Consider the following 25,962-nt stretch of genomic DNA (forward strand, 5'->3'; position numbering starts at 1 on the left):
GGCACACCTGTATTTGGGGAGTTTCTCTCATTCTTCTCTGTAGATCCTCTCAGGCTCTGTTTCTGCTTTGTCATTATGGGGTATTGTGTGTAGATTGATGAGGAGAAAAAACTATATAATCAATTTTAGAAAAAGGCTGTAACCTAACAAAATGTGGAAAAAGTCAAGGGGTCTGAATACTTTCCGAAGGCACTGTATACAAAAGTATATTTAACGGACTAACCTGGGTTTGGCGGATGCCATGAGAACGCTACCTGCTCCAATGCATAGTGGCAACTGTAAAGTTTGGTGGATGAGAAATAATGGTCTGGGGTTGTTTTTCATGGTACGGGCCCCTTAGTTCCAGTGAAGGGAAATCTTAACACTACAGCACACAATGACATTCTAGGCGATTCTGTGCTTCCAACTTTGTGGCAACAGTTTGGCTTAGGCCCTTTCCTTTTTCATCATGACAATGCCCCCATGCACAAAGCGAGGTACATGCAGAAATGGTTTGTCAAGATCTGTGTGGAAGAACTTGACTGGCCTGCACAGAACCCTGACCTCAACCCCATCAAACACCTTTGGGATGAATTGGAACGCGACTACGAACCAGGCCTTATCACCCAACATCAGTGCCCAACCTCACTAATGCTCTTGTGGCTGAATGGAATCAAGTCCCTGCAGCAATGTTCCAACATCTCGTGGAAAGCCTTCCCAGAAGAGTGGAGGTTGTTATAGCAGCAATGTTCTAACATCTAGTGGAAAGCCTCCCAGAAGAGTGGAGGTTGTTATAGCAGCAATGTTCCAACATCAAGTGGAAAGCCTTCCCTGAAGAGAGGAGGCTGTTATATCAGCAATGTTCCAACATCTAGTGGAAAGCCTTCCCAGAAGAGTGGAGGCTGTTATAGCAGCAATGTTCCAACATCTAGTGGAAAGCCTTCCCAGAAGAGTGGAGGCTGTTATAGCAGCAATGTTCCAACATCTAGTGGAAAGCCTTCCCTGAAGAGTGGAGGCTGTTATAGCAGCAATGTTCCAACATCTAGTGGAAAGCCTTCCCAGAAGAGTGGAGGCTGTTATAGCAGCAATGTTCCAACATCTAGTGGAAAGCCTTCCCAGAAGAGTGGAGGCTGTTATAACAGCAATGTTCCAACATCTAGTGGAAAGCCTTCCCAGAAGAGAGGAGGCTGTTATAGCAGCAATGTTCCAACATCTAGTGGAAAGCCTTCCCAGAAGAGTGGAGGCTGTTATTGCAGCAATGTTCCTACATCTAGTGGAAAGCCTTCCCAGAAGAGTGGAGGCTGTTATAGCAGCAATGTTCCAACATCTAGTGGAAAGCCTTCCCAGAAGAGTGGAGGCTGTTATTGCAGCAATGTTCACAACAATCAAGTGGAAAGCCTTCCCAGAAGAGTGGAGGCTGTTATTGCAGCAATGTTCACAACAATCAAGTGGAAAGCCTTCCCAGAAGAGTGGAGGCTGTTATAGCAGCAATGTTCCAACATCTAGTGGAAAGCCTTCCCTGAAGAGTGGAGGCTGTTATAGCAGCAATGTTCCAACATCTAGTGGAAAGCCTTCCCAGAAGAGTGGAGGCTGTTATAGCAGCAATGTTCCAACATCTAGTGGAAAGCCTTCCCAGAAGAGTGGAGGCTGTTATAGCAGCAATGTTCCAACATCTAGTGGAAAGCCTTCCCAGAAGAGTGGAGGCTGTTATAGCAGCAATGTTCCAACATCAAGTGGAAAGCCTTCCCAGAAGAGTGGAGGCTGTTATAGCAGCAATGTTCCAACATCAAGTGGAAAGCCTTCCCAGAAGAGTGGAGGCCGTTATGGCAGCAAAGGGGGACCAACTCCATATTAATGCCTATGATTTTGGAATGAAATGTTCGACGAGCGGGTGTCCAAATATTTTTGGTCAGAAAAAGCTATTGACTGCCCACCCTTGATAGACAGTCAGCAACCAAATCGTCCGGTCCACGGACGCGTCTGATTTCAAGGGGAAACTCCTGCAACATAAGACTCCAGTGAGTCGGCAATTCATGGAGCTCGAGAGGGTTATGATCGGTATAGACCAGCAGAGGAGTAGAGACCGATTCATAAACCTCGAAGTGCTGAAGAGCCAGTACCAAAGCGAGTGTCTCCGTCCCGATAGTCAAGTGATATTTTTGATATGAAGCCAATGTCTTTGAAAAGTACCCCACAGGGTGTTCAACGTTGTTATCGTCTTTCTGTAGGAACACAGACCCTGCTCCGACATCTCTGAACAACGCAAATAAATGACGGAAATCTGGAGCAAGCAAGCATCGGTGGAGAGACCAAAAGCCCCGGTCAGTTGGGGATCCAACGGAAAAAGAAAACTTTCAGATTGGTCAAATCTGTGGCGTAATAACCTGGGCAAAGTTCTTGCAAAAAACCCGGTAGTAGCCAGCCATTCCCAAGAATTGGCGCTGTTTCTGGTGAGAAGCTGGGAAGTTATTGAGGTCTGGTCGGCCCCACCACCTTCCTGAGATATTTCACTGTTGCTCGGGCCATTTCACTCTTTAACCGTTTAACTGCGAAATGCCTGAACAGGGTCCAGGTCGTGCTAAATACAAGCACATATAAATATGCCTCAGCATTTTCTAGGCCATGTTGCACGATGTAATTATCTTCCCTCATCTTAATAATAATTATAATAATAATTATTATTATTATCTTATAATTATCTTCCCTCATCTTAAATGGGACCGATGGCAACTGCTCCCAACGGAGTTGTTTTCCTACCCAAGGCTGTGCATCTGTTGCAGGTCAATAATATATTAACGTTACTATTAGAAAGGCTAACAACTTTGCTCTATCAAATAAGAATAACTCCTCTTATGCTAGTTAGCTAACTCCTTTTAGATGTGAGTAGCAACAGATAACTACAAGTTGCCCTTTCTCAGTGTAATTTTAGTGTCGTCGCTAATTCTTGTTCCAGACTGTATTTAGTTATTTGGTCGTCAAACACTAACTCAAGATGAACCGGAACACGCATCATCACACTCCCTCCCCTGATTGATCGGGTAGGAGGGCCTTATAGTCGCGGTGGTAACAAGTGATGACCTGTTCGTTCGGGACCAGCACAGACCAATACCAGAACGCAGTAATGTTCCTAGAATAAGTACAATTGATGTTTGCAGTTACCACACGGAACAAAAATATGAAAGCAACATGTAAAGTGTTGGTCTCATATTTCATGAGCTGGAAATAAAAGATCCCAGAAATTTCCCATGTGCACAGAAAGCGTATTTCTCTCAAATTGTGTACACAAATGTTTAAATCACTGTTAGTGAGCATTCCTCCTTTGCCAAGATAATTCATCCACCTGACAGGTGTGGCATATCAAGAAGCTGATTTAAACAGCATGACCATTACACAGGTGCACCTTGTGCTGGGAACAATAAAATGCCACTCATAATTGTGCAGTTTTGTTACACAACACAATGCCACGAATGTCTCAAGTTGAGGGAGGGTGCAATTGGCACACTGCCTGCAGGAATGTCCACCAGAGCTGTTGCCAAATAATTTAATGTTAATTTCTCTACCATAAGCCGCCTCCAATGTCGTTCTAGAGCATTTGCCAGAACGTCCAGCCAGGTTCACAACCACAGACTATGTGCAACCAGCCCAGGACCTCCAAATCCGGCTCCTTCACTTTTTGGAATCGTCTGAGACCAGCCACCCAGACAGCTGATGAAACTGAGGAGTATTTCTGTCTGTAATAAAGTCCTTTTGTGGGGAAAAACTCACTGATTGGCTGAGCCTGCCTCCCCATTGGGTGGGCCTCTGCCCTCCAAAGCCCACCCATGGCTGCGCCCCTACCCAGTCATGTGAAATCCATAGATTAGGGCCAAATATATTTATTAAAATTGGAACTCAGAAAACTCATTTAAATTGTTGCATTTATATCTTTGTTCAGTATATTTATCAACAAACATAGATTTTTTTATTATTGTCATAAACATGTACAAAGCATAAAACAAACAAAAAGATAGACAAAGTCCTTCCCCAAATCAATGAATTCCCAGTTGATCGTACGAGTCCCTCTCGTACAATAATCGACAGAGCGTAAGTAAAGCATCATTCCCAACACAAATAAAACAATCTAAACCTTGTTGCTACAGCAAAAGACAGACCTGTTGCTTCCAGATCAGACATCAGGCAAATAAAAGCCAACTAAAAACATTTCAACATCGCCACGGTGATGGCATCAACCCTCTGCCACCAGTGGTTTCAGACTACAGCAAACGCCTGGTTGTCAGGGGCCGCATATGTATCAAGTATCTCAGTCAGAGGTTGGAACCGGTTCAGGGAACAGAACTGAAAAACAACGTTTTCCGAGGAACGAAATCAGAACCGGGAACGAAAGGGATCTCTCGTGTTCTGGGAACAGAACCGTTATTTTCAAATCTTGATTACCGGTTAATAACGTTTTTCCCCAAAAATATTCCTTATGTCTAGTATATAAGTAGGTGAAGTTATAATGCTCGTAAAAGCCTAAACACATTGGTGCTAATTGGGGGCATACATTTATTTAACTGTAAATGTTAAAACAATATTGATTTCACAGTTTTTTTAAAGTAACGAAAAGCCACTATATAAAACAGTAACTTTCTTATGCTCGGAACACCGGAATGGAACATAAAGAACAGGGTTCTGCTCGGAACACCGGAATGGAACCACTGCTCAGAGAATCTAGGATTCCCCCTGTCCATGTAATCGGTTGATCAATTGGTCCCCTGTCCATATAATCATGTTGATCTAGGATTCCCCCACTGCTCCATATAATAGGAGTGCTGATCTAGGATCAGGTCCCCCTGTCCATATAATCAGTGTTGATCTAGGATCAGGTCCCCCTGTCCATATAATCAGTGTTGATCTAGGATCAGGTCCCCCTGTCCATATAATCAGAGGAGTGTTGATCTAGGATCAGGTCCCCCTGTCCATATAATTAGAGGAGTGCTGATCTAGGACCAGGTCCCCCTGTCCATGAAATCAGTGTTGATCTAGGATCAGGTCCCCCTGTCCATATAGTGTTGATCTAGGATCAGGTCCCCCTGTCCATATAATTAGAGGAGTGCTGATCTAGGATGTCCATATAATTAGATATAATCAGAGGAGTGTTGATCTATCAGGTCCCCTGTCCATATAATCAGAGGATCAGGTCCCCCTGTCCATATAATCAGAGGAGTGTTGATCTAGGATCAGGTCCCCCTGTCCATATAATCAGTGTTGATCTAGGATGTCCCCCTGATCAGTGTTGATCTAGGATCAGGTCCCCCTGTCCATGAGGATCAGGTCCCCCTGTCCATGTAATCAGTGCTGATCTAGGATCAGGTCCCCCTGTCCATATAATCAGTGTTGATCTAGGATCAGGTCCCCCTGTCCATATAATTAGAGGAGTGCTGATCTAGGATCAGGTCCCCCTGTCCATATAATCAGTGTTGATCTAGGATCAGGTCCCCCTGTCCATATAATCAGAGGAGTGTTGATCTAGGATCAGGTCCCCTTGTCCATATAATTAGAGGAGTGCTGATCTAGGATCAGGTCCCCCTGTCCATATAATCTTATTCATTGTGTTCTGAAAGGCAAAACTGATCCTAAATAAACACTCCTACTGTGAGAAGTTTGATCAATATGGCCCCATGTATTTCTAATGGTCTTAACATAATTTCTGAGTCCAGACAGTTTCCTTTAAACACTTTGTTGATCAGTGAACCAACTGTGCGTGCGCCCGTTCATCGGTCGATCTCTCCATCTTAATAACTTCCATCTCACTCCTTCTTGTCCTGTCTCTCCCTTCGCCTCTGGCGGACCTCGGCGGCCATCTTGAGCAGTGAGAGCAGGATGGGGACACACATGGGCAGAAAGAGAGGGATGTAGATGGCAAACTTCTGATCGTCAGGGAAATAGAGGAGGTGGAGGAGGGAGGGGTCGAAGAAGGCTCGTTCTGAATGGAGGATAGCTTCCTTACTGTACTGCAGGGCCAGGCCCAGGTTCCCCGCCTCCAACTGACCCACAGCCAACTGGAGAGAGGCAACTGCTGCTGACACCTGACGGACAGGAACAACAGCCAATCACCAGTTAGAGACCATGACGATAGCAAGACAAGACTACTATTTCTCTCACACACACACATACACACACACCTGTTCTGCGATGTTGTCGTTGATGACGATGTTTCCTATCTGGTCCAGCAGCTGGGCCAATGAGGTGATGGTTGTCGTTGCCGTGGCAACGTTCTCTACACTGCGACTCCACAGGAGGCGATCCAACTCCCAGTCAGCCAATCCCGCTGGGCCACACGGGCCAACCAGGAAGCCAGGGGAGGGGTTGACGACTGGACACCCAGCATCAGCCTGAGGGAGAGACAGAGGGGAGGGGGGCAATGGACACCAAGTTGGAACGGATTCATTTTGGTCCAACGTTTTGTCAGTGGATGGAAACTGTATGGATGCGTCATCTCCACTGACCGCCAACGTCCGTCTCCCAATAAAGACTGGAAAACACAGATCAAATCAACACGCCACTTGGACGTGGCCTTACTCCAACACGCCACTTGGACGTGGCCTTACTCCAACACGCCACTTGGACGTGGCCTTACTCCAACACGCCACCTGGACGTGGCCTTACTCCAACACGCCACCTGGACGTGGCCTTACTCCAACACGCCACTTGGACGTGGCCTTACTCCAACACGCCACTTGGACGTGGCCTTCCTCCAACACGCCACTTGGACGTGGCCTTACTCCAACACGCCACTTGGACGTGGCCTTACTCCAACACGCCAGTACTGACCGTAGCTGTGCTAGGAAGACTCCCATCACTCTGGTCATGTCTATGTTGATGTGAACAGGAAGCTCTGTCCCATTGACATTATACACCTAGAGAGAGGGAGAATACACACCTTCTTCACAAGACATTCTGTGTTGAGTACGTGATGTACACTCCCTTCACAGTATTCACACCCTTCCACATGTTGTGTTACAGCCTGAATTTAACATGGATTACATACCCCATAATGAATTTAACATGGATTAAATACCCCATAATGAATTTAACATGGATTAAATGCCCCATAATAAATTTAACATGGATTAAATACCCCATAATGAATTTAACATGGATTAAATGCCCCATAATGAATTTGACATGGATTAAATGCCCCATAATGAATTTGACATGGATTAAATGCCCCATAATGAATTTGACATGGATTAAATGCCCCATAATGAATTTAACATGGATTAAATGCCCCATAATGAATTTAACATGGATTAAATGCCCCATAATGAATTTAACATGGATTAAATGCCCCATAATGAATTTAACATGGATTAAATGCCCCATAATGAATTTAACATGGATTAAATGCCCCATAATGAATTTAACATGGATTAAATGCCCCATAATGAATTTAACATGGATTAAATGCCCCATAATGAATTTAACATGGATTACATTGAGATGTTGTCACTGGTCGACACACACAATACCCCATAATGACAAAGTGGAAATTAAAAATGAAAAGCTGAGATCTGCTGAGTCAATAAGTATTCAACCTCTTGGTTATGACATGCATAAATAAGTTCTGGAGTGAAAATGTGCTTAACAATCACATAAATTGCATGGACTAAATAGTGTTTAACATGATTTTTGAATGACTACAGATCATTTCTAGGTAAGGCTCAGTTGAGCTATGAATTTCAAGCATGGATTCGACCACAAAGACCAGGGAGGTTTTCCAACACCAATTGGTAGATGGCAACAACGAAAGCAGACATTTAATATCCCTTTGAGCAGGGTGAAGTCATTCATTACACTTTGGATGGTGTATCAATACACCCAGTCACTACAAAGACACAGGTGTCCTTCCTAACTCAGTTGCCGGAGAGGAAGGAAACTGCTCAGGGATTTCACCATGAGGCCAATGGTGACTTTAAAACAGTTACAGAGTTTAATGGCTGTGATAGGAGACAACTGAGGATGGATCAACAACATTATAGTTACTCCACAATACAAACCTAAAGGACAGAGTGAAAAGAAGGAAGCCTGTACAGAATACAAATATTCCAAAATATGCCAAATATTGCAATAAAAAACTAAAGTAATACTGCAGAAAATGTGGTAAAGCACTTCACTTTTTTATCCTGAATACCGAGTGTTATGTCTGGGGACAATCCAATACAACACATCACTGAGTACCACTCTCTATATTTTCAAGCATAGTGGTGGCTGCATCATGTTATGGGTATGCTCGTCACCGTTAAGAACTGGGGAGTTTTTCCTGGATAAAAAAATTAATGGAATGGAGCTAATCACAGGCAGAATTCTTAGAAGAAAACCTGGTTCAGTCTGCTTTCCACCAGACACCGGGAGATGAATTCACCTTTCAGCAGGACAATAACCTAAAACACAAGGCCAAATCTACACTGGAGTTGCTTACCAAGAAGAAAAATACAGAGTGGCAGAGTTACAGTTTTGACTTAAATCTGCTTGAAAATCTATGGTAAATTGAAAATGGTTGTCTAGCCATGACCAACAACCAATTTGACAGAGCTGGAATAATAATTTTTTAAAGAATAAATGGGCAAATGTTATACAATCCAGGAGTGGAACGCTCTTAGGGCCTTACCCAGAAAGACTCACAGCTCTTAGGGCCTTACCCAGAAAGACTCACAGCTCTTAGGGCCTTACCCAGAAAGACTCACAGCTCTTAGGGCCTTACCCAGAAAGACTCACAGCTCTTAGGGCCTTACCCAGAAAGACTCACAGCTCTTAGGGCCTTACCCAGAAAGACTCACAGCTCTTAGGGCCTAACCCAGAAAGACTCATCAGCTCTTAGGGCCATACCCAGAAAGACTCATCAGCTCTTAGGGCCATACCCAGAAAGACTCATCAGCTCTTAGGGCCATACCCAGAAAGACTCATCAGCTCTTAGGGCCTTACCCAGAAAGACTCAAAGCTCTTAGGGCCTAACCCAGAAAGACTCAAAGCTCTTAGGGCCTAACCCAGAAAGACTCACAGCTCTTAGGGCCTAACCCAGAAAGACTCACAGCTCTTAGGGCCTAACCCAGAAAGACTCACAGCTCTTAGAGCCTTACCCAGAAAGACTCACAGCTATAATCGCTGCCAAAGGTGATTCTAACATGTATTCACTCAGAGTATGTGTGTGTGTGTGTGTGTGTGTGTGTGTGTGTGTGTATGTGTGTGAGAGAGAGAATGTGTGTGTGTGTGAGAGAGAGAGTATGTGTGTGTCTGTGTGTGTGTGTGTGTCTGACTGACTGTGTGTGTGTGTGTGTGTGTGTGTTACCATGATGCCACCCCAGCGCGGGGAGCTGAAGGCGTTGGAGACAACAGTGTATTTGCGGTGGTCGGTGATGTAGAGGGGGGAGTGACGTGCGTCTGGAACGTACAGCAGGAAGTTCAGGACAGGGTTGGATGACGCAGCGCTGGAGCCTGGACACACACACACACACACACCAGTGAAATTACTGTAACCGTTCAGTATTGGGACCTCGGTTCGGTCCGCACTGTGAACCCCAATTAATTCTATATAACATTTATAAAATGCTATGCCAACACTGCGATGTATGCCTTGAGTAAAACTGAGCTGAAAAAAAACACATTTAATTTCTGTTAAAATAACTAGAACCTCGTATTCAACATCCTAATCTTAACGGGTGGATTTCAAACTGTTGTGAGGCACAGCCGGGAACTAGTTCTGTACGACGGGGGGCGATAAACGATGGCGCCGTTTTAAAACTCCAGTTTGGAAACATTTTAGTAGGAAAACAACTAAATGTATTGAATTGATTAGAAAATCAAGATGTGATAAGACAAAATGCAGCAGTGATTTACTTCCCATCAAATTTCTGAAGAGGCGACAGGCATGTCTGTGTCTGCCACTATGTAGCCGTTAGCGATGATGCTAATGACAACCGTCTTCTGGTCGATGGAAAAAAAGTTTACCTACCCTGCAGAATGACGACATGATTATTGAACGTCAATCCAGTGGTGATTTATTCTGCAAACTCAGCAATCACGTGTGCTACATAAACATCACTTACCAAGCAAGGCTCTTGCTGGTGTGCACCTAATTAAATGGTAACGACACACAAAAATTTACATTTCTTAGATTTTTCCCAGACCTTTAAAAATGTTCTCCTGATGGTGTTAAAGCATGGTGGTGGACTTAGCTCCAATTTAGTTGTTTTTCTATTTTTTTAAATGTGACGCGCAATTAGGCAAAAAATAAAAACTGAGAACCACTGTGTGTTGTCAGACATTATATCATCTATTCCTGGGGTAGTGATTTCCTAGGGCCCTGCATTATATAATCCCGTGACCCCAAAACCACAATAGTTGCCGAACCGTGACCCCAAAACCACAATAGGTACCGAACCGTGACCCCAAAAGCACAGGTACAGAACAGTGGTGTTTGGTGAACCATTACACCCCTAGAAATGTCACTATCCCACCAGACCAGTACTTACACACGGACACCCCGACACACACGCTGCTGCTACTGTATATAGCCATGTTATTTTCTACTTCCTGTATATAGCCATGTTATTTTCTACTTCCTGTATATAGCCATGTTATTTTCTACTTCCTGTATATAGCCATGTTATTTTCTACTTCCTGTATATAGCCATGTTATTTTCTACTTCCTGTATATAGCCATGTTATTTTCTACTTCCTGTATGTATATAAAACCATGTTATTTTCTACTTCCGGTATATAACCATGCTATTTTCCACTTCCTGTATATAGCCATATAACCATGTTATTTTCTACTTCCGGTATATAACCATGTTATTTTCTACTTCCTGTATACAGCCATGTTATTTTCTACTTCCTGTATATAGCCATGTTATTTTCTACTTCCTGTATATAGCCATGTTATTTTCTACTTCCTGTATACAGCCATGTTATTTTCTACTTCCTGTATACAGCCATGTTATTTTCTACTTCCTGTATACAGCCATGTTATTTTCTACTTCCTGTATACAGCCATGTTATTTTCTACTTCCTGTATGTATATAAAACCATGTCATTTTCTACTTCCTGTATAAAGCCATGTCATTTTCTACTTCCTGTATATAGCCATGTTATTTTCTACTTCCTGTATATAGCCATGTTATTTTCTACTTCCTGTATATAGCCATGTTATTTTCTACTTCCTGTATATAGCCATGTTATTTTCTACTTCCTGTATATAGCCATGTTATTTTCTACTTCCTGTATATAGCCATGTTATTTTCTACTTCCTGTATATAGCCATGTTATTTTCTACTTCCTGTATATAGCCATGTTATTTTCTACTTCCTGTATGTATATAAAACCATTTTATTTTCTACTTCCGGTATATAACCATGCTATTTTCTACTTCCTGTATACAGCCATGTTATTTTCTACTTCCTGTTTGTGTATACAGCCATGTTATTTTCTACTTCCTGTTTGTATATAAAACCATGTTATTTTCTACTTCCTGTATAAAGCCATGTCATTTTCTACTTCCTGTATAAAGCCATGTCATTTTCTACTTCCTGTATATAGCCATGTTATTTTCTACTTCCGGTATATAACCATGCTATTTTCCACTTCCTGTATATAGCCATATAACCATGTTATTTTCTACTTCCTGTATACAGCCATGTTATTTTCTACTTCCTGTATACAGCCATGTTATTTTCTACTTCCTGTATACAGCCATGTTATTTTCTACTTCCTGTATGTATATAAAACCATGTCATTTTCTACTTCCTGTATAAAGCCATGTCATTTTCTACTTCCTGTATATAGCCATGTCATTTTCTACTTCCTGTATATAGCCATGTTATTTTCTACTTCCTGTATATAGCCATGTTATTTTCTACTTCCTGTATATAGCCATGTTATTTTCTACTTCCTGTATATAGCCATGTTATTTTCTACTTCCTGTATATAGCCATGTTATTTTCTACTTCCTGTATATAGCCATGTTATTTTCTACTTCCTGTATATAGCCATGTTATTTTCTACTCCCTGTATATAGCCATGTTATTTTCTACTCCCTGTATATAGCCATGTTATTTTCTACTCCCTGTATATAGCCATGTTATTTTCTACTTCCTGTATATAGCCATGTTATTTTCTACTTCCTGTATATAGCCATGTTATTTTCTACTTCCTGTATATAGCCATGTTATTTTCTACTTCCTGTATAAAGCCATGTTATTTTCTACTTCCTGTATATAGCCATGTTATTTTCTACTTCCTGTATATAGCCATGTTATTTTCTACTTCCTGTATATAAAACCATGTTATTTTCTGGTTATTCACTGTGTATTTATTCCTTGTGTTTCTATTTATATATATTTTTATCTCATCTTTAACTCTGTATTGTTGGAAAAGGACCCGCAAGTATTTTACTGTTAGTCTACACCTGTCGTCTACGAAGCATGTGAGAAACACAACAGGATTTGACTTTGATGACACACCACCCATCCCACCAGACCAGTGAAATGACACCACCACCATCCATCCCACCAGACCAGTGAAATGACACCATCCATCCATCCATCCCACCAGACCAGTGAAATGACACCATCCATTCCACCAGACCAGTGAAATGACACCATCCATCCACCCCACCAGACCAGTGAAATGACACCATCCATCCATCCCACCAGACCAGTGAAATGACACCATCCATCCCACCAGACCAGTGAAATGACACCACCATCCATCCATCCCACCAGACCAGTGAAATGACACCATCCATCCCACCAGACCAGTGAAATGACACCACCATCCCACCAGACCAGTGAAATGACACCACCATCCATCCCACCAGACCAGTGAAATGACACCACCATCCATCCATCCCACCAGACCAGTGAAATGACACCACCATCCATCCCACCAGACCAGTGAAATGACACCATCCATCCCACCAGGCCAGTGAAATGACACCACCATCCATCCCACCAGACCAGTGAAATGACACCATCCATCCCACCAGACCAGTGAAATGACACCACCATCCATTCCACCAGGCCAGTGAAATGACACCATCCACCCCACCAGACCAGTGAAATGACACCACCATCCATCCCACCAGACCAGTGAAATGACACCACCATCCATCCCACCAGGCCAGTGAAATGACACCACCATCCATCCCACCAGACCAGTGAAATGACACCACCATCCATCCCACCAGACCAGTGAAATGACACAACCATCCATAGATGGGCGAGATGTTATTTGTGTTTCCATTTTCGATTCACACTATGAATACATTATGAAGGCGCTGTACATGTGTGCGTACCATTATATACACAGTACATTCAAAGTATTCAGACCACTTGACTTTTTCCACATTTTGTTACGTTACAGCCTTCTTCTACAATGGATTCAATACACCGGTTTTCCTCATCAGTCTACACACAATTCCCCATAGTGACAAAGCAAAAACACGTTAAATTCAGCAAATGTATTTAAAAAAATATATAGTAAAAAATACCTTATTCACATAATTATTCAGACCTTTTGCTATGAGACTCGAAATTGATCATCCTTGAGATGTTTCTACAATTTGATTGGAGTCCACCTGTGGTCAATTCAATTGATTGGACATGATTTGGAAAGGAACACACCGGTCTATTTAAGGTCCCACAGAGCATGTCAGAGCAAAAGCCAAGCAATGAGGTTGAAGGAATTGTCCATATAACTCCGAGACAGGATTGTGTCGAGGCACAGATCTGGGGAAGGGTACCCAAAAAATGTCTGCAGCTGTCAGAGGAAGAAGTTTGGAACCACCAAGACCCCTCCAAGAGCTGGCCTCCCGGCCAAACTGAGCAATCGGAAGAGAAGGGCCTTGGTGAGGGAGGTGACCAAGAACCCGATGGTCACTCTGACAGAGCTCCGGAGTTCCTCTGTGGAGATGGGAGAACCTTCTAGAAGGACAACCATCTCTACAGTACTCTACCAATCAGGCCTTTATGGTAGACTGGCCAGACGGATACCCATCCTCAGTATAAGGCACATGACAGCCCACTTGGAGTTTGCCAAAAGGCACCTAAAGACTCTCAGACCATGAGAAACCAGATTCAATCTGATGAAACCAAGATTGAACCCTTTGGCCTAAATGCCAAGCGTCACGTCTGGATGAAACCTGGCACCATCCCTACGGTGTGGCATGGTGTTGGCAGCATCATACTGTAGGGATGTTTTTCAGCGCCAGGGACTGGGAGACTAGTCAGGAGAGGCAAATATGAACTGGGATAGAGAGATCCTTGATGAAAACCTGCTCCAGAGCACTCAGGACCTCAGACTGGGGGTGAAGGTTCACCTTCCAACAGGACAACGACCCTAAGCACACAGACAAGACAACACAGGAGTGGCTTCGGGATAAGTCTCTGAATATCCTTGAGTGGCCCAGCCAGAGACCGGACTTGAGCCCGATCGAACATATCTGGAGAAACCTGTAAATAGCTGTGCATCAACAGTCCCCATCCAACCTGACAGAGCTGGAGAAGATCTGCAGAGAAGAATGGGAGAAACTCCCCAAATACAGGTGTGACAAGCTTGTAGCGTCATACCCAAGACAAGGCGGTACTTACTGCCAAAGGTGCTTCAATAAAGTACTGAGTAAAGGGTCTGAATACTTATGTAAATATGATATTTCATTTTTTTTTTTAATTAAGAAAAAAATGATTTAATCCATGTTAGAATAAGGCTGTAACATAACAAAATGTGGAATAAGTGAAGGGGTCTGAATACTTTCTGAATGCACCGTACATAGGATTACCTGAATGTGTGCGTATATACAAATGGGTGTGTGTTCTCACCCAGCCTGGCCTCTACGGGGTTAATGACGTGAGACAGGCTGTCAGCGTTGAGTGTGTAGGCGTTGAGTGAGGGATCGAAACGTGGGTTGACCCCTAGGACGGCGTAGTAGAGGATCTGTGAGTCCAGACTGAAGTCAGCCACGGGGGCCAGCTTCGACAGGAGAGGCTGGATATAACTCTGGACTGCTGCCTCTATGTCCCAGTGCAGATGGTGAGACTTAGGGTCAGGGTTCAACAGGCTGAAGGTTATTTCATAACCTGCAGGGAGGGGGAGAAGAGAGAGAGAGAAAATGGAGAATCATTGTACCATCTACACCACTGAGAATCATTGATCCATCTACACCACTGAGAATCATTGTACCATCTACACCACTGAGAATCATTGTACCATCTACACCACTGAGAATCATTGTACCATCTACACCACTGAGAATCATTGTACCATCTACACCACTGAGAATCATTGATCCATCTACACCACTGAGAATGATTGTACCATCTACACCACTGAGAATCATCTCATCTCAGGGGTTAGGACTAACCTGGACTAGGGGTTAGGACTAACCTGGACTAGGGGTTAGGACTAACCTGGACTAGGGGTTAGGACTAACCTGGACTAGGGGTTAGGACTAACCTGGACTAGGGGTTAGGACTAACCTCAACTAGGGGTAAGGACTAACCTCAACTAGGGGTTAGGACTAACCTGGACTAGGGTTAATTAGGGGTTAGGACTAACCTGGACTAGGGGTTAGGACTAACCTGGACTAGGGGTTAGGACTAACCTGGACTAGGGTTAGGACTAACCTGGACTAGGGGTTAGGACTAACCTGGACTAGGGGTTAGGACTAACCTGGACTAGGGGTTAGGACTAACCTGGACTAGGGGTTAGGACTAACCTGGACTAGGGGTTAGGACTAACCTGGACTGGGGGTTAGGACTAACCTGGACTGGGGGTTAGGACTAACCTGGACTGGGGGTTAGGACTAACCTGGACTGGGGGTTAGGACTAACCTGGACTGGGGGTTAGGACTAACCTGGACTGGGGGTTAGGACTAACCTGGACTAGGGTTAACTAGGGGTTAGGACTAACCTGGGCTGGACTTGAAGGCTCTCATGCTGTCGGCCAGACCCTCCCTGCTACTGTAGTCGAGGCGGACACGGACGCGGTCGCTCAGGGCAGCGGTGATGTCACTGTGGCTGAATGACATGACCTTGAGAACCTGTTGTACCTGGGTCTCCAGGTGGGCTAGCACCTCCTTCAGGCCGACGCCCACTCTCATTGGCCTCCCCGCACGCAACAGCGCCGTCCGCCTCTGACCCACGTACACACTCACACCCTGGAATAAGAATGATAAGAATGTGTTCTTAACTGACTTGCCTAGTTAAATAAAGGTAAAACACTATTTATTTATTTTTAAACACATCATATAATATGTACAGTACCAGTCAAAAGTATGGACACACGTCATTCTAGGGTTTTTCTTTATTTTTTACATTGTAGAATAATAGTGGAGACATCAAAACTATGAAATAACACATATGGAATCATGTAGTAACCAAAAAAAAAAAAGTGTTAAACAAATCAAAATAACAATTTATATTTTAGATTCTTCATATTAGCCACCCTTTGCCTTGATGACAGCTTTACACTCTCAACCAGCTTCATGAGGAATGCTTTTCCAACAGGAGTTCCCAAATCTGCTGAGCCCTTATTGGCTGCTTTTCCACAAAGACACAGAGGTTGGAACCAAAAATCTCAAATTTGGACTCGTCAGACCAAAGGACAGATTTCCACCCGTCTAATGTCCATTGCGCGTGTTTCTTCTCCCTAGCAAGTCTCTTCTTCTTATTGGTGTCCTTTAGTAGTGGTTTCTTTGCAGCAATTCGACCATGAAGGTCTGATTAACACAGTCCTCTGAAAAGTTAAGGTATCTTCTGTATACCACCCCTACCTTGTAACAACAGAGGTAACTCTGGGTCTTCCATTCCTGTCGCGGTCCTCATGAGAGCCAGTTTCATCACAGCGCTTGATGGTTTTTGCAACTGTACTTGAAGAAACATTCAAAGTTATTGAAATGTTCTATATTGACTGGCCTTCGTATCTTAAATTATTAATGGCCTGTTGTTTCTCTTTGCTTATTTGAGCTGTTCTTGCCATAATATGGACTGGGTCTTTCACCAAATAGGGCTGTCTTCATTATACCACCGCCACCTTCTCACAACACAACTGATTGGCTGAAATTCACTAACGAAAGAAATTCCACAAATTAACTTTTAAGAAGGCACACCTGTTTATTGAAATGCATTCCAGGGGAGAGAATTCCAAGAGTGTGCAAAGCTGTCATCAAGGCAAAGGGTGGATACTTTGAAGAACCTCAAATGTAAAATAAATGTTGATTTGTTTAACACTTTTTTGGTTACTACATGGTTCCATATGTGTTATTTCATAGTTTTGATGTCTTCACTATCATGTGTGTTATTTCATAGTGTTGATGTCTTCACTAATATTCTACAATGTAGAAAATAGTACAAATCAAGAAAACCCTTTTAGAATGAGCAGTTAACTTTTGACTGGTAGTGTATATAAAACACACATACACACGCAATATTATAGACAAACACACATTCAAGATAATCAAATATTACGTGTATTTGTGTTCTCACCTCAGGTAGCAGTGTGGAGGATTCTGGGACCACATAGATGACCACGGAGCCACAGGGGCTCTCACTGAGCAGATGAAGAGACTGATCTGTCTCTGTGGGGGGGGGGCGAGAGAGCGAGATGAGTGTGAGGAGGGAGAGAGAGATGATAAATAATGACAGTTTTTATTCTTGATCGGACGAAACGCCACCCAGCTGATTGGCTGAGGCAGCCACTGACCTGCTGCAGTGGGCTGGTTCAGGGCATCTTCCTCCATGATGGTAGCTGTCCTGTATCTAGTCTCATACCTGTAACTCAACAATGTGGTCTCTGGAGGGAGGCGGATATGGGAAAGAGGGGAGGCAAGGGAGAGGGAGACAGAGAGAAGGGAGGGAGGGAGAGAGAGAGGGAGAGAGAGAGGGAGGGAGGCAAGGGAGAGAGAAACAGAGAGGGAGGGAGGGAGGGACAGAGAGAAAGGAGGGAGGGAGAGAGAGAGCGGGGGAGAGACAGAGAGATGTTAATATTAGTAGGGCTGACCCCATATTGATTGTTTGGTTGTGCGGCTGTTGGTTGACTGAGATTTCTTTAGTCAGGCAGTAGCAAAACAAATAATGGTGTACAAGACTCCTGTCTGAGTGGACTACTCCATTGTGGAGGCCGTGGGGATGGCACAGTCCATCAATCTAAGACGTGCTATTGAAATGGTATATGGTTATATTAACATGTTATGTTATATTACGTAACAACAATGGTGAATCATTAATAAATATTATTTTATCCAGCGTTGGATAGTGGTCGCTGTCCATGGTTCTGAAATACATCTGTGCACTGTTGAATTGGTACCTTTTCCTAGACCCCTCAAACTCAAATCTGGACCTAGAAGCCAGTTCCACTGCATTTTTTAATTGTGCATTTATCAGGTATAACAGAAAAGCAGCAGGCTCTGGACCTCGTAGGGTAAGACTTGAGTACCCCTGTCCTAGACCATGTTGCTATGTGCATAATAGTGAACCAGCATATTGGTGTTGAGAACAATGAGGCAGCAGTGGAGTTAGGAGACGAGGAAACAGCCATTTCCTTAAATTGTCTAAGAAAAGTGATGAGAGAGGAAACCATAACTTAATTAGGTCTAGAATCAATAGTCTAACTGTTAAAATGTGCCTGGCTTTATAAATCATCTGTATTTTTCTACAGAAATAAGACAGACCTGCTTCTGTTGCCTGTTTGAGTGTTTGTTTAATAGCCTAATGATTCCCTGAGCACCAAGACTCACACAACCACAACATGTTGGATAAACAAGTTCACAAATGTGGCTGTTTTTAGTCTTTGCTGAAATAAAGGCTTTAGGTTTTGTTTTGTCAGAGCAGCTTCTCTGGTATTATTTATCATTTATTTAGTGTTGGTTACACTGTTTCAAATGGTCATAAATATAATATTTATAATAATAATAATCTCCTTTTTCTTGATCTCCTTCAGATTGTTAGTTTTACAATAATTAATAGTAGTCTTAGTATCCCCATACAGTGTTTATTTTATTTACTTTTCTGCTCTTTTGCACACCAGTATCTCTACTTACACATCATCTGCTCATTTATCACTCCAGTGTTAATCTGCTAAATTGTAATTATTCTCTCCTATTGGCCTATTTATTGCCTACCTCCTCATGCCTTTTGCACACACTGTATATAGACTTTCTTTTCTCTACTGTGTCATTGACTTGTTTATTGTGTTATTGGCTTGTTTATTGTTTATTCCATGTGTAACTCTGTGTTGTTGTATGTGTCACACTGTTTGCTTAATCTTGGCCAGGTCGCAGCTGTAAATGAGAACTTGTTCTCAACTAGCCTACCTGGTTAAATAAAGGGTTAGGGTTATATATATAAATACCTGGTTAAATAAAGGGTTAGGGTTATATATATAAATACCTGGTTAAATAAAGGGTTAGGGTTATATATATAAATACATGATTAAATAAAGGGTTAGGGTTATATATATAAATACCTGGTTAAATAAAGGGTTAGGGTTATATATATAAATACTTGATTAAATAAAGGGTTAGGGTTATATATATATATAAATACCTGGTTAAATAAAGGTGATTTTTTTGTTTCTTTTTTTAATTAACAATAATAATAATAATAATAACAGCCTTGTAGATCTACCTCTCGTGGTATCTCCAGAACCACCCCCTCCCCTCGTGGTATCTCCAGAACCACCCCCTCCCCTCGTGGTATCTCCAGAACCACCCCCTCCCCTCGTGGTATCTCCAGAACCACCCCCTCCCCTCGTGGTATCTCCAGAACCACCCCCTCCCCTCGTGGTATCTCCAGAACCACCCCCTCCCCTCGTGGTATCTCCAGAACCACCCCCTCCTCTCGTGGTATCTCCAGAACCACCCCCTCCCCTCGTGGTATCTCCAGAACCACCCCCCTCCTCTCGTGGTATCTCCAGAACCACCCCCCTCCTCTCGTGGTATCTCCAGAACCACCCCCCTCCCCTCGTGGTATCTCCAGAACCACCCCCCTCCCCTCGTGGTATCTCCAGAACCACCCCCTCCCCTCATGGTATCTCCAGAACCACCCCACCCCTCTCACCGTCCACAGGGTGCTCCTCCAGGCGTGTGTGTGTGGGATCAATCTTCTTCTGGTGTTCAGCAGTCAGAGTTCCTCTAGAGAACACCACCTCCACTTCCACACTCAACTGTAGCTGTAACACACACAGCTCTGTTAACCTGCACACACACACACACAGCTCTGTTAACCTGCACACACACACACACACACAGCTCTGTTAACCTGCACACACACACACACACACACACACACACACAGCTCTGTTAACCTGCACACACACACACACACACACACACACACACACAGCTCTGTTAACCTGCACACACACACACACACACAGCTCTGTTAACCTGCACACACACACACACACACACACAGCTCTGTTAACCTGCACACACACACAGCTCTGTTAACCTGCACACACACACACACACACAGCTCTGTTAACCTGCACACACACAGCTCTGTTAACCTGCACACACACACAGCTCTGTTAACCTGCACACACACACACACACAGCTCTGTTAACCTGCACACACACACAGCTCTGTTAACCTGCACACACACACACACACACACACACACAGCTCTGTTAACCTGCACACACACACAGCCCTGTTAACCTACACACACACAGCTCTGTTAACCTGCACACACACACACACACACACACAGCTCTGTTAACCTGCACACACACACAGCCCTGTTAACCTACACACACACAGCTCTGTTAACCTGCACACACACACACACACACACACACACACACACACACACACAGCTCTGTTAACCTGCACACACACACACACACAGCTCTGTTAACCTGCACACACACACAGCTCTGTTAACCTGCACACACACACACACACACAGCTCTGTTAACCTGCACACACACACACACACACACAGCTCTGTTAACCTGCACACACACACACACAGCTCTGTTAACCTGCACACACACACACACACACACACACACACAGCTCTGTTAACCTGCACACACACACACACACACAGCTCTGTTAACCTGCACACACACACACACACACACAGCTCTGTTAACCTGCACACACACACAGCTCTGTTAACCTGCACACACACACAGCTGTTAACCTGCACACACACACACAGCTCTGTTAACCTGCACACACACACACACACACACAGCTCTGTTAACCTGCACACACACACACACACAGCTCTGTTAACCTGCACACACACACACACACAGCTCTGTTAACCTGCACACACACACAGCTCTGTTAACCTGCACACACACACACACACAGCTCTGTTAACCTGCACACACACACAGCTCTGTTAACCTGCACACACACACACACACACAGCTCTGTTAACCTGCACACACACACAGCTCTGTTAACCTGCACACACACACACACACACAGCTCTGTTAACCTGCACACACACACAGCCCTGTTAACCTACACACACACACAGCTCTGTTAACCTGCACACACACACAGCTCTGTTAACCTGCACACACACACACACACACAGCTCTGTTAACCTGCACACACACACACACACACACACAGCTCTGTTAACCTGCACACACACACAGCTCTGTTAACCTGCACACACACACACACACAGCTCTGTTAACCTGCACACACACACACACACAGCTCTGTTAACCTGCACACACACACACACACACACAGCTCTGTTAACCTGCACACACACACACACACAGCTCTGTTAACCTGCACACACACACACACACACACACAGCTCTGTTAACCTGCACACACACACAGCTCTGTTAACCTGCACACACACACAGCTCTGTTAACCTGCACACACACACACACACACACAGCTCTGTTAACCTGCACACACACACACACACACACACACACACACACACAGCTCTGTTAACCTGCACACACACACAGCTCTGTTAACACACAGCTCTGTTAACCTGCACACACACAGCTCTGTTAACCTGCACACACACACAGCTCTGTTAACCTGCACACACACACACAGCTCTGTTAACCTGCACACACACACACAGCTCTGTTAACCTGCACACACACACACAGCTCTGTTAACCTGCACACACACACACAGCTCTGTTAACCTGCACACACACACACAGCTCTGTTAACCTGCACACACACACACAGCTCTGTTAACCTGCACACACACACACAGCTCTGTTAACCTGCACACACACACACAGCTCTGTTAACCTGCACACACACACACAGCTCTGTTAACCTGCACACACACACACAGCTCTGTTAACTTGCACACACACACACAGCTCTGTTAACTTGCACACACACACACAGCTCTGTTAACTCTCTCTCTCTGTTATCTCTCTCGCACACCACACCACACAGAGCTGTGTTACCTGCAGCTGAGCTAGCTGGTTGATCTGGGTGACAGGTAGCCATGCCCTGTATGTCTCAGTGGTCTTCCACCACAAGGGAACTCCCACAGCGATCACCACCACTGCTATGGCCAGGGCCGCCAGACGCCCTCGGTGACGCTCTGCAACACACACATTATATTAGACTACGAGGGAATCAGAGAGTGATCCACACTCAGTGATCCACGGCCTGTGGGTCATCTACAACCATCTACTGACAGGCCATCTACTGACAGGCCATCTACTGACAGGCCATCTACTGACAGGCCATCTACTGACAGGCCATCTACTGACAGGCCATCTACTGACAGGCCATCTACTGACAGGACATCTACTGACAGGCCATCTACTGACAGGACATTACAGTCATCTACTGACAGGCCATCTACTGACAGGCCATCTACTGACAGGCCATCTACTGACAGGACATCTACTGACAGGCCATCTACTGACAGGCCATCTACTGACAGGCCATCTACTGACAGGACATTACAGTCATCTACTGACAGGCCATCTACTGACAGGACATCTACTGACAGGACATTACAGTCATCTACTGACAGGCCATCTACTGACAGGCCATCTACTGACAGGACATCTACTGACAGGACATTACAGTCATCTACTGACAGGACATCTACTGACAGGCCATCTACTGACAGGACATTACAGTCATCTACTGACGGGACAACTACTGACAGGACATTACAGTCATCTACTGACGGGACAACTACTGACAGGACATTACAGTCATCTACTGACAGGACATCTACTGACAGGACATTACAGTCATCTACTGACGGGACAACTACTGACAGGACATCTACTGACAGGACATTACAGTCATCTACTGACAGGACATCTACTGACAGGCCATCTACTGACAGGACATTACAGTCATCTACTGACGGGACAACTACTGACAGGACATTACAGTCATCTACTGACAGGACATCTACTGACAGGACATTACAGTCATCTACTGACGGGACAACTACTGACAGGACATTACAGTCATCTACTGACGGGTCATCTAATGACGGGACATCTACTGACGGGACATCTACTGACGGACCATCTACTGACGGACCATCTACTGACGGACCATCTACTGACGGACCATCTACTGACGGGACATCTACTGACAGGACATCTACTGACAGGACATCTACTGACAGGACATCTACTGACAGGACATTACAGTCATCTACTGACGGGACAACTACTGACAGGACATTACAGTCATCTACTGACGGGTCATCTAATGACGGGACATCTACTGACGGGACATCTACTGACGGACCATCTACTGACGGACCATCTACTGACGGACCATCTACTGACGGACCATCTACTGACGGACCATCTACTGACGGGACATCTACTGACGGGACATCTACTGACGGGACATCTACTGACGGGACATCTACTGACAGGACATTACAGTCATCTACTGACAGGCCATCTACTGACGGGCCATCTAAGGCTGTGGGCATCCAGCCGAGGAACTACACTTCCTCCCTAGTTAACGTTACCTTTACATAGATGTTCGGAGCACACTAGATAATTAGCTCGATAATTAGCACTGTGGTCAACTCTGTCTTCCGTAAACAAGCGCAGTAACATGGACATATGGCCGTATGGGAGAACTAACCCGAATGAAAAAAGGTGTAGTAATTTAACTTTTTGTTTTTTGAAAATGATTATTTCTCGCTGATATGAAAAGGTACGTTCCTTATGTTTCCAAACCTGTAACTCGAGTTAACGTTCAGACTGAGCGTCGGTTCGGTTAATAGAAAGGCCCCGGTAGTTATCGGATATGACAGGGAAAGCTAGACAGACAACTCTCTGGGCACAACACTACAACTATGAAACAAAAAAATATTTACAAATAGTCAAGAAACGCTGCCTAATTCATTCTCTTCTGAATATACTGTTCTAAATGTGTGTGTTTTATAGCGCTAAAACTGCGGTAATTTAAAGAAAACGACGCATTATTGTGCCAGACGCTTCACTCACCCACTTCAATCGCCGCCATCTCTGTCCATGCAACTGGGCAGGGCTAGAAGGGCAGGACAGCTGTCCAATCGAAAACCCGCTATTCCCCCTACATCCTACCCAATCACGAATCAAAAGGCGGGCTTTACATATCTAAGGGAGATTGTCGTCTGTCTTCTTTTATTTAACCTTTATTTAACTAGGCAGGTCAGTTAAATAAGAACAAATTATTATTTTTTACAATGACGGCCTACCCGGAGTCATTGGCAACTGCACACCCCATACAATTACAGTCGATAAAATCGACAACTATCATCAGAAATCAAACGATATGAATCAGACAGTGGAGTACCGCCTGACCTATTGTTGATCAGAAGGTTCAAAATCAACGTTTCATATCGTGATGTAAATGTACTGTACTGACAATAACGCGAAACTCCGACTACTCGTGGCCCAGCTGGCTTGCTTAAGTGGCATTGCTAGACCGTGGTTGCGTTCCAGGATGCAGGTCGTTTCGGGTGCGTTCCAGGATGCAGGTCGACTCGGGTGGGTTCATTGCTAGGCTGCGGTTGAGTTGCTTTCCCGCGGGCGCGTCGCAGGTTTACACGGGTACTTTCCAGGTGGTCTTCATCACTTCATAATTTCTGGGGGTATTAAAACGGATTGTTAATTTAACAGATTAGCATAATTGGTTCAGATTATTTGATGATTTACTGTTCTCTACTTTTATTTATTTTGTACAAATCCCAAATCACGATTGCAAGGATGACCACCTTTGTTCCTGGAGAGCTACCATCCTTTAGGTTTTCGCTCCAAACCTCGTAGTTACCAACGTGATTCAACGTATCAACAAGTTAGTTACGTAGCAAGACAAAGATTTGAACAAAAACCAACTCCCATTCAAACCCAGAATCCTATACTGGATTTCTCCAGACTTCCAAGACCATATTTGGAAGGATGGCTACCATTGGCTAGTGTTGGAACATATCCAGTGACAATTTTAGCTTGTAAATCTTAGTGGGGCAAACTAACATTTTGTTGTTGTTGACATGCATACTAGCAAAGTCACTACATAACATAACACTAAACAATACATTAATTGCACTATAACGACAACAAACGGCGCCCACAAATGTTTAGGGCCGACATAAAGCTGTTCCAACAGCAGAGCTTTCTGTTCAGCACCATGGAGTGAATCCTTACCACAGCTACACCTGGTTATCAGCGGAGCCTTGTCTTGCAGCCAAACAGTTCATTCAGACTCATTTACTGCCTTTTAAATAAACATATCTGATATAGCTGACCACATCTCCCTGGCATATTGCATCATTTATACAGCAGCATATAAGACATTTTTGGACTCACCTTGTTGTGCATGGCGGTCCTTCGTTGGCAAATTTTGTCGTCAAAGAAAAAGATTTACAATTCCGAGTTGGATGACCGTTCAAAACGTATTTTCCCAGTCTGACTTCCCAGCTGCAATGCCTGCGGTTAGACACTGTCACCGATTCCTT

General features: G+C 44.2%; 1 protein-coding gene across 1 annotated transcript; it reads right to left on the reverse strand.

The window, feature by feature from the left end:
- Positions 1 to 5,292: 5,292 nt before the first annotated feature.
- Positions 5,293 to 24,531, reverse strand: LOC135537534 (GPI transamidase component PIG-S-like). The gene is given in 12 exon segments (XM_064963670.1): positions 5,293 to 6,047; positions 6,144 to 6,328; positions 6,331 to 6,353; positions 6,793 to 6,878; positions 9,308 to 9,453; positions 14,835 to 15,092; positions 15,925 to 16,171; positions 17,499 to 17,590; positions 17,716 to 17,805; positions 20,070 to 20,181; positions 22,433 to 22,572; positions 24,470 to 24,531. Coding segments are annotated over 12 exon segments (1,677 nt in total). The 5' UTR covers positions 24,489 to 24,531; the 3' UTR covers positions 5,293 to 5,768.
- Between the last annotated feature and the right edge of the window lie 1,431 nt (positions 24,532 to 25,962).

Source organism: Oncorhynchus masou, unplaced genomic scaffold, assembly GCF_036934945.1.
Source record: "Oncorhynchus masou masou isolate Uvic2021 unplaced genomic scaffold, UVic_Omas_1.1 unplaced_scaffold_808, whole genome shotgun sequence".
Taxonomy (NCBI): domain Eukaryota; kingdom Metazoa; phylum Chordata; class Actinopteri; order Salmoniformes; family Salmonidae; genus Oncorhynchus; species Oncorhynchus masou.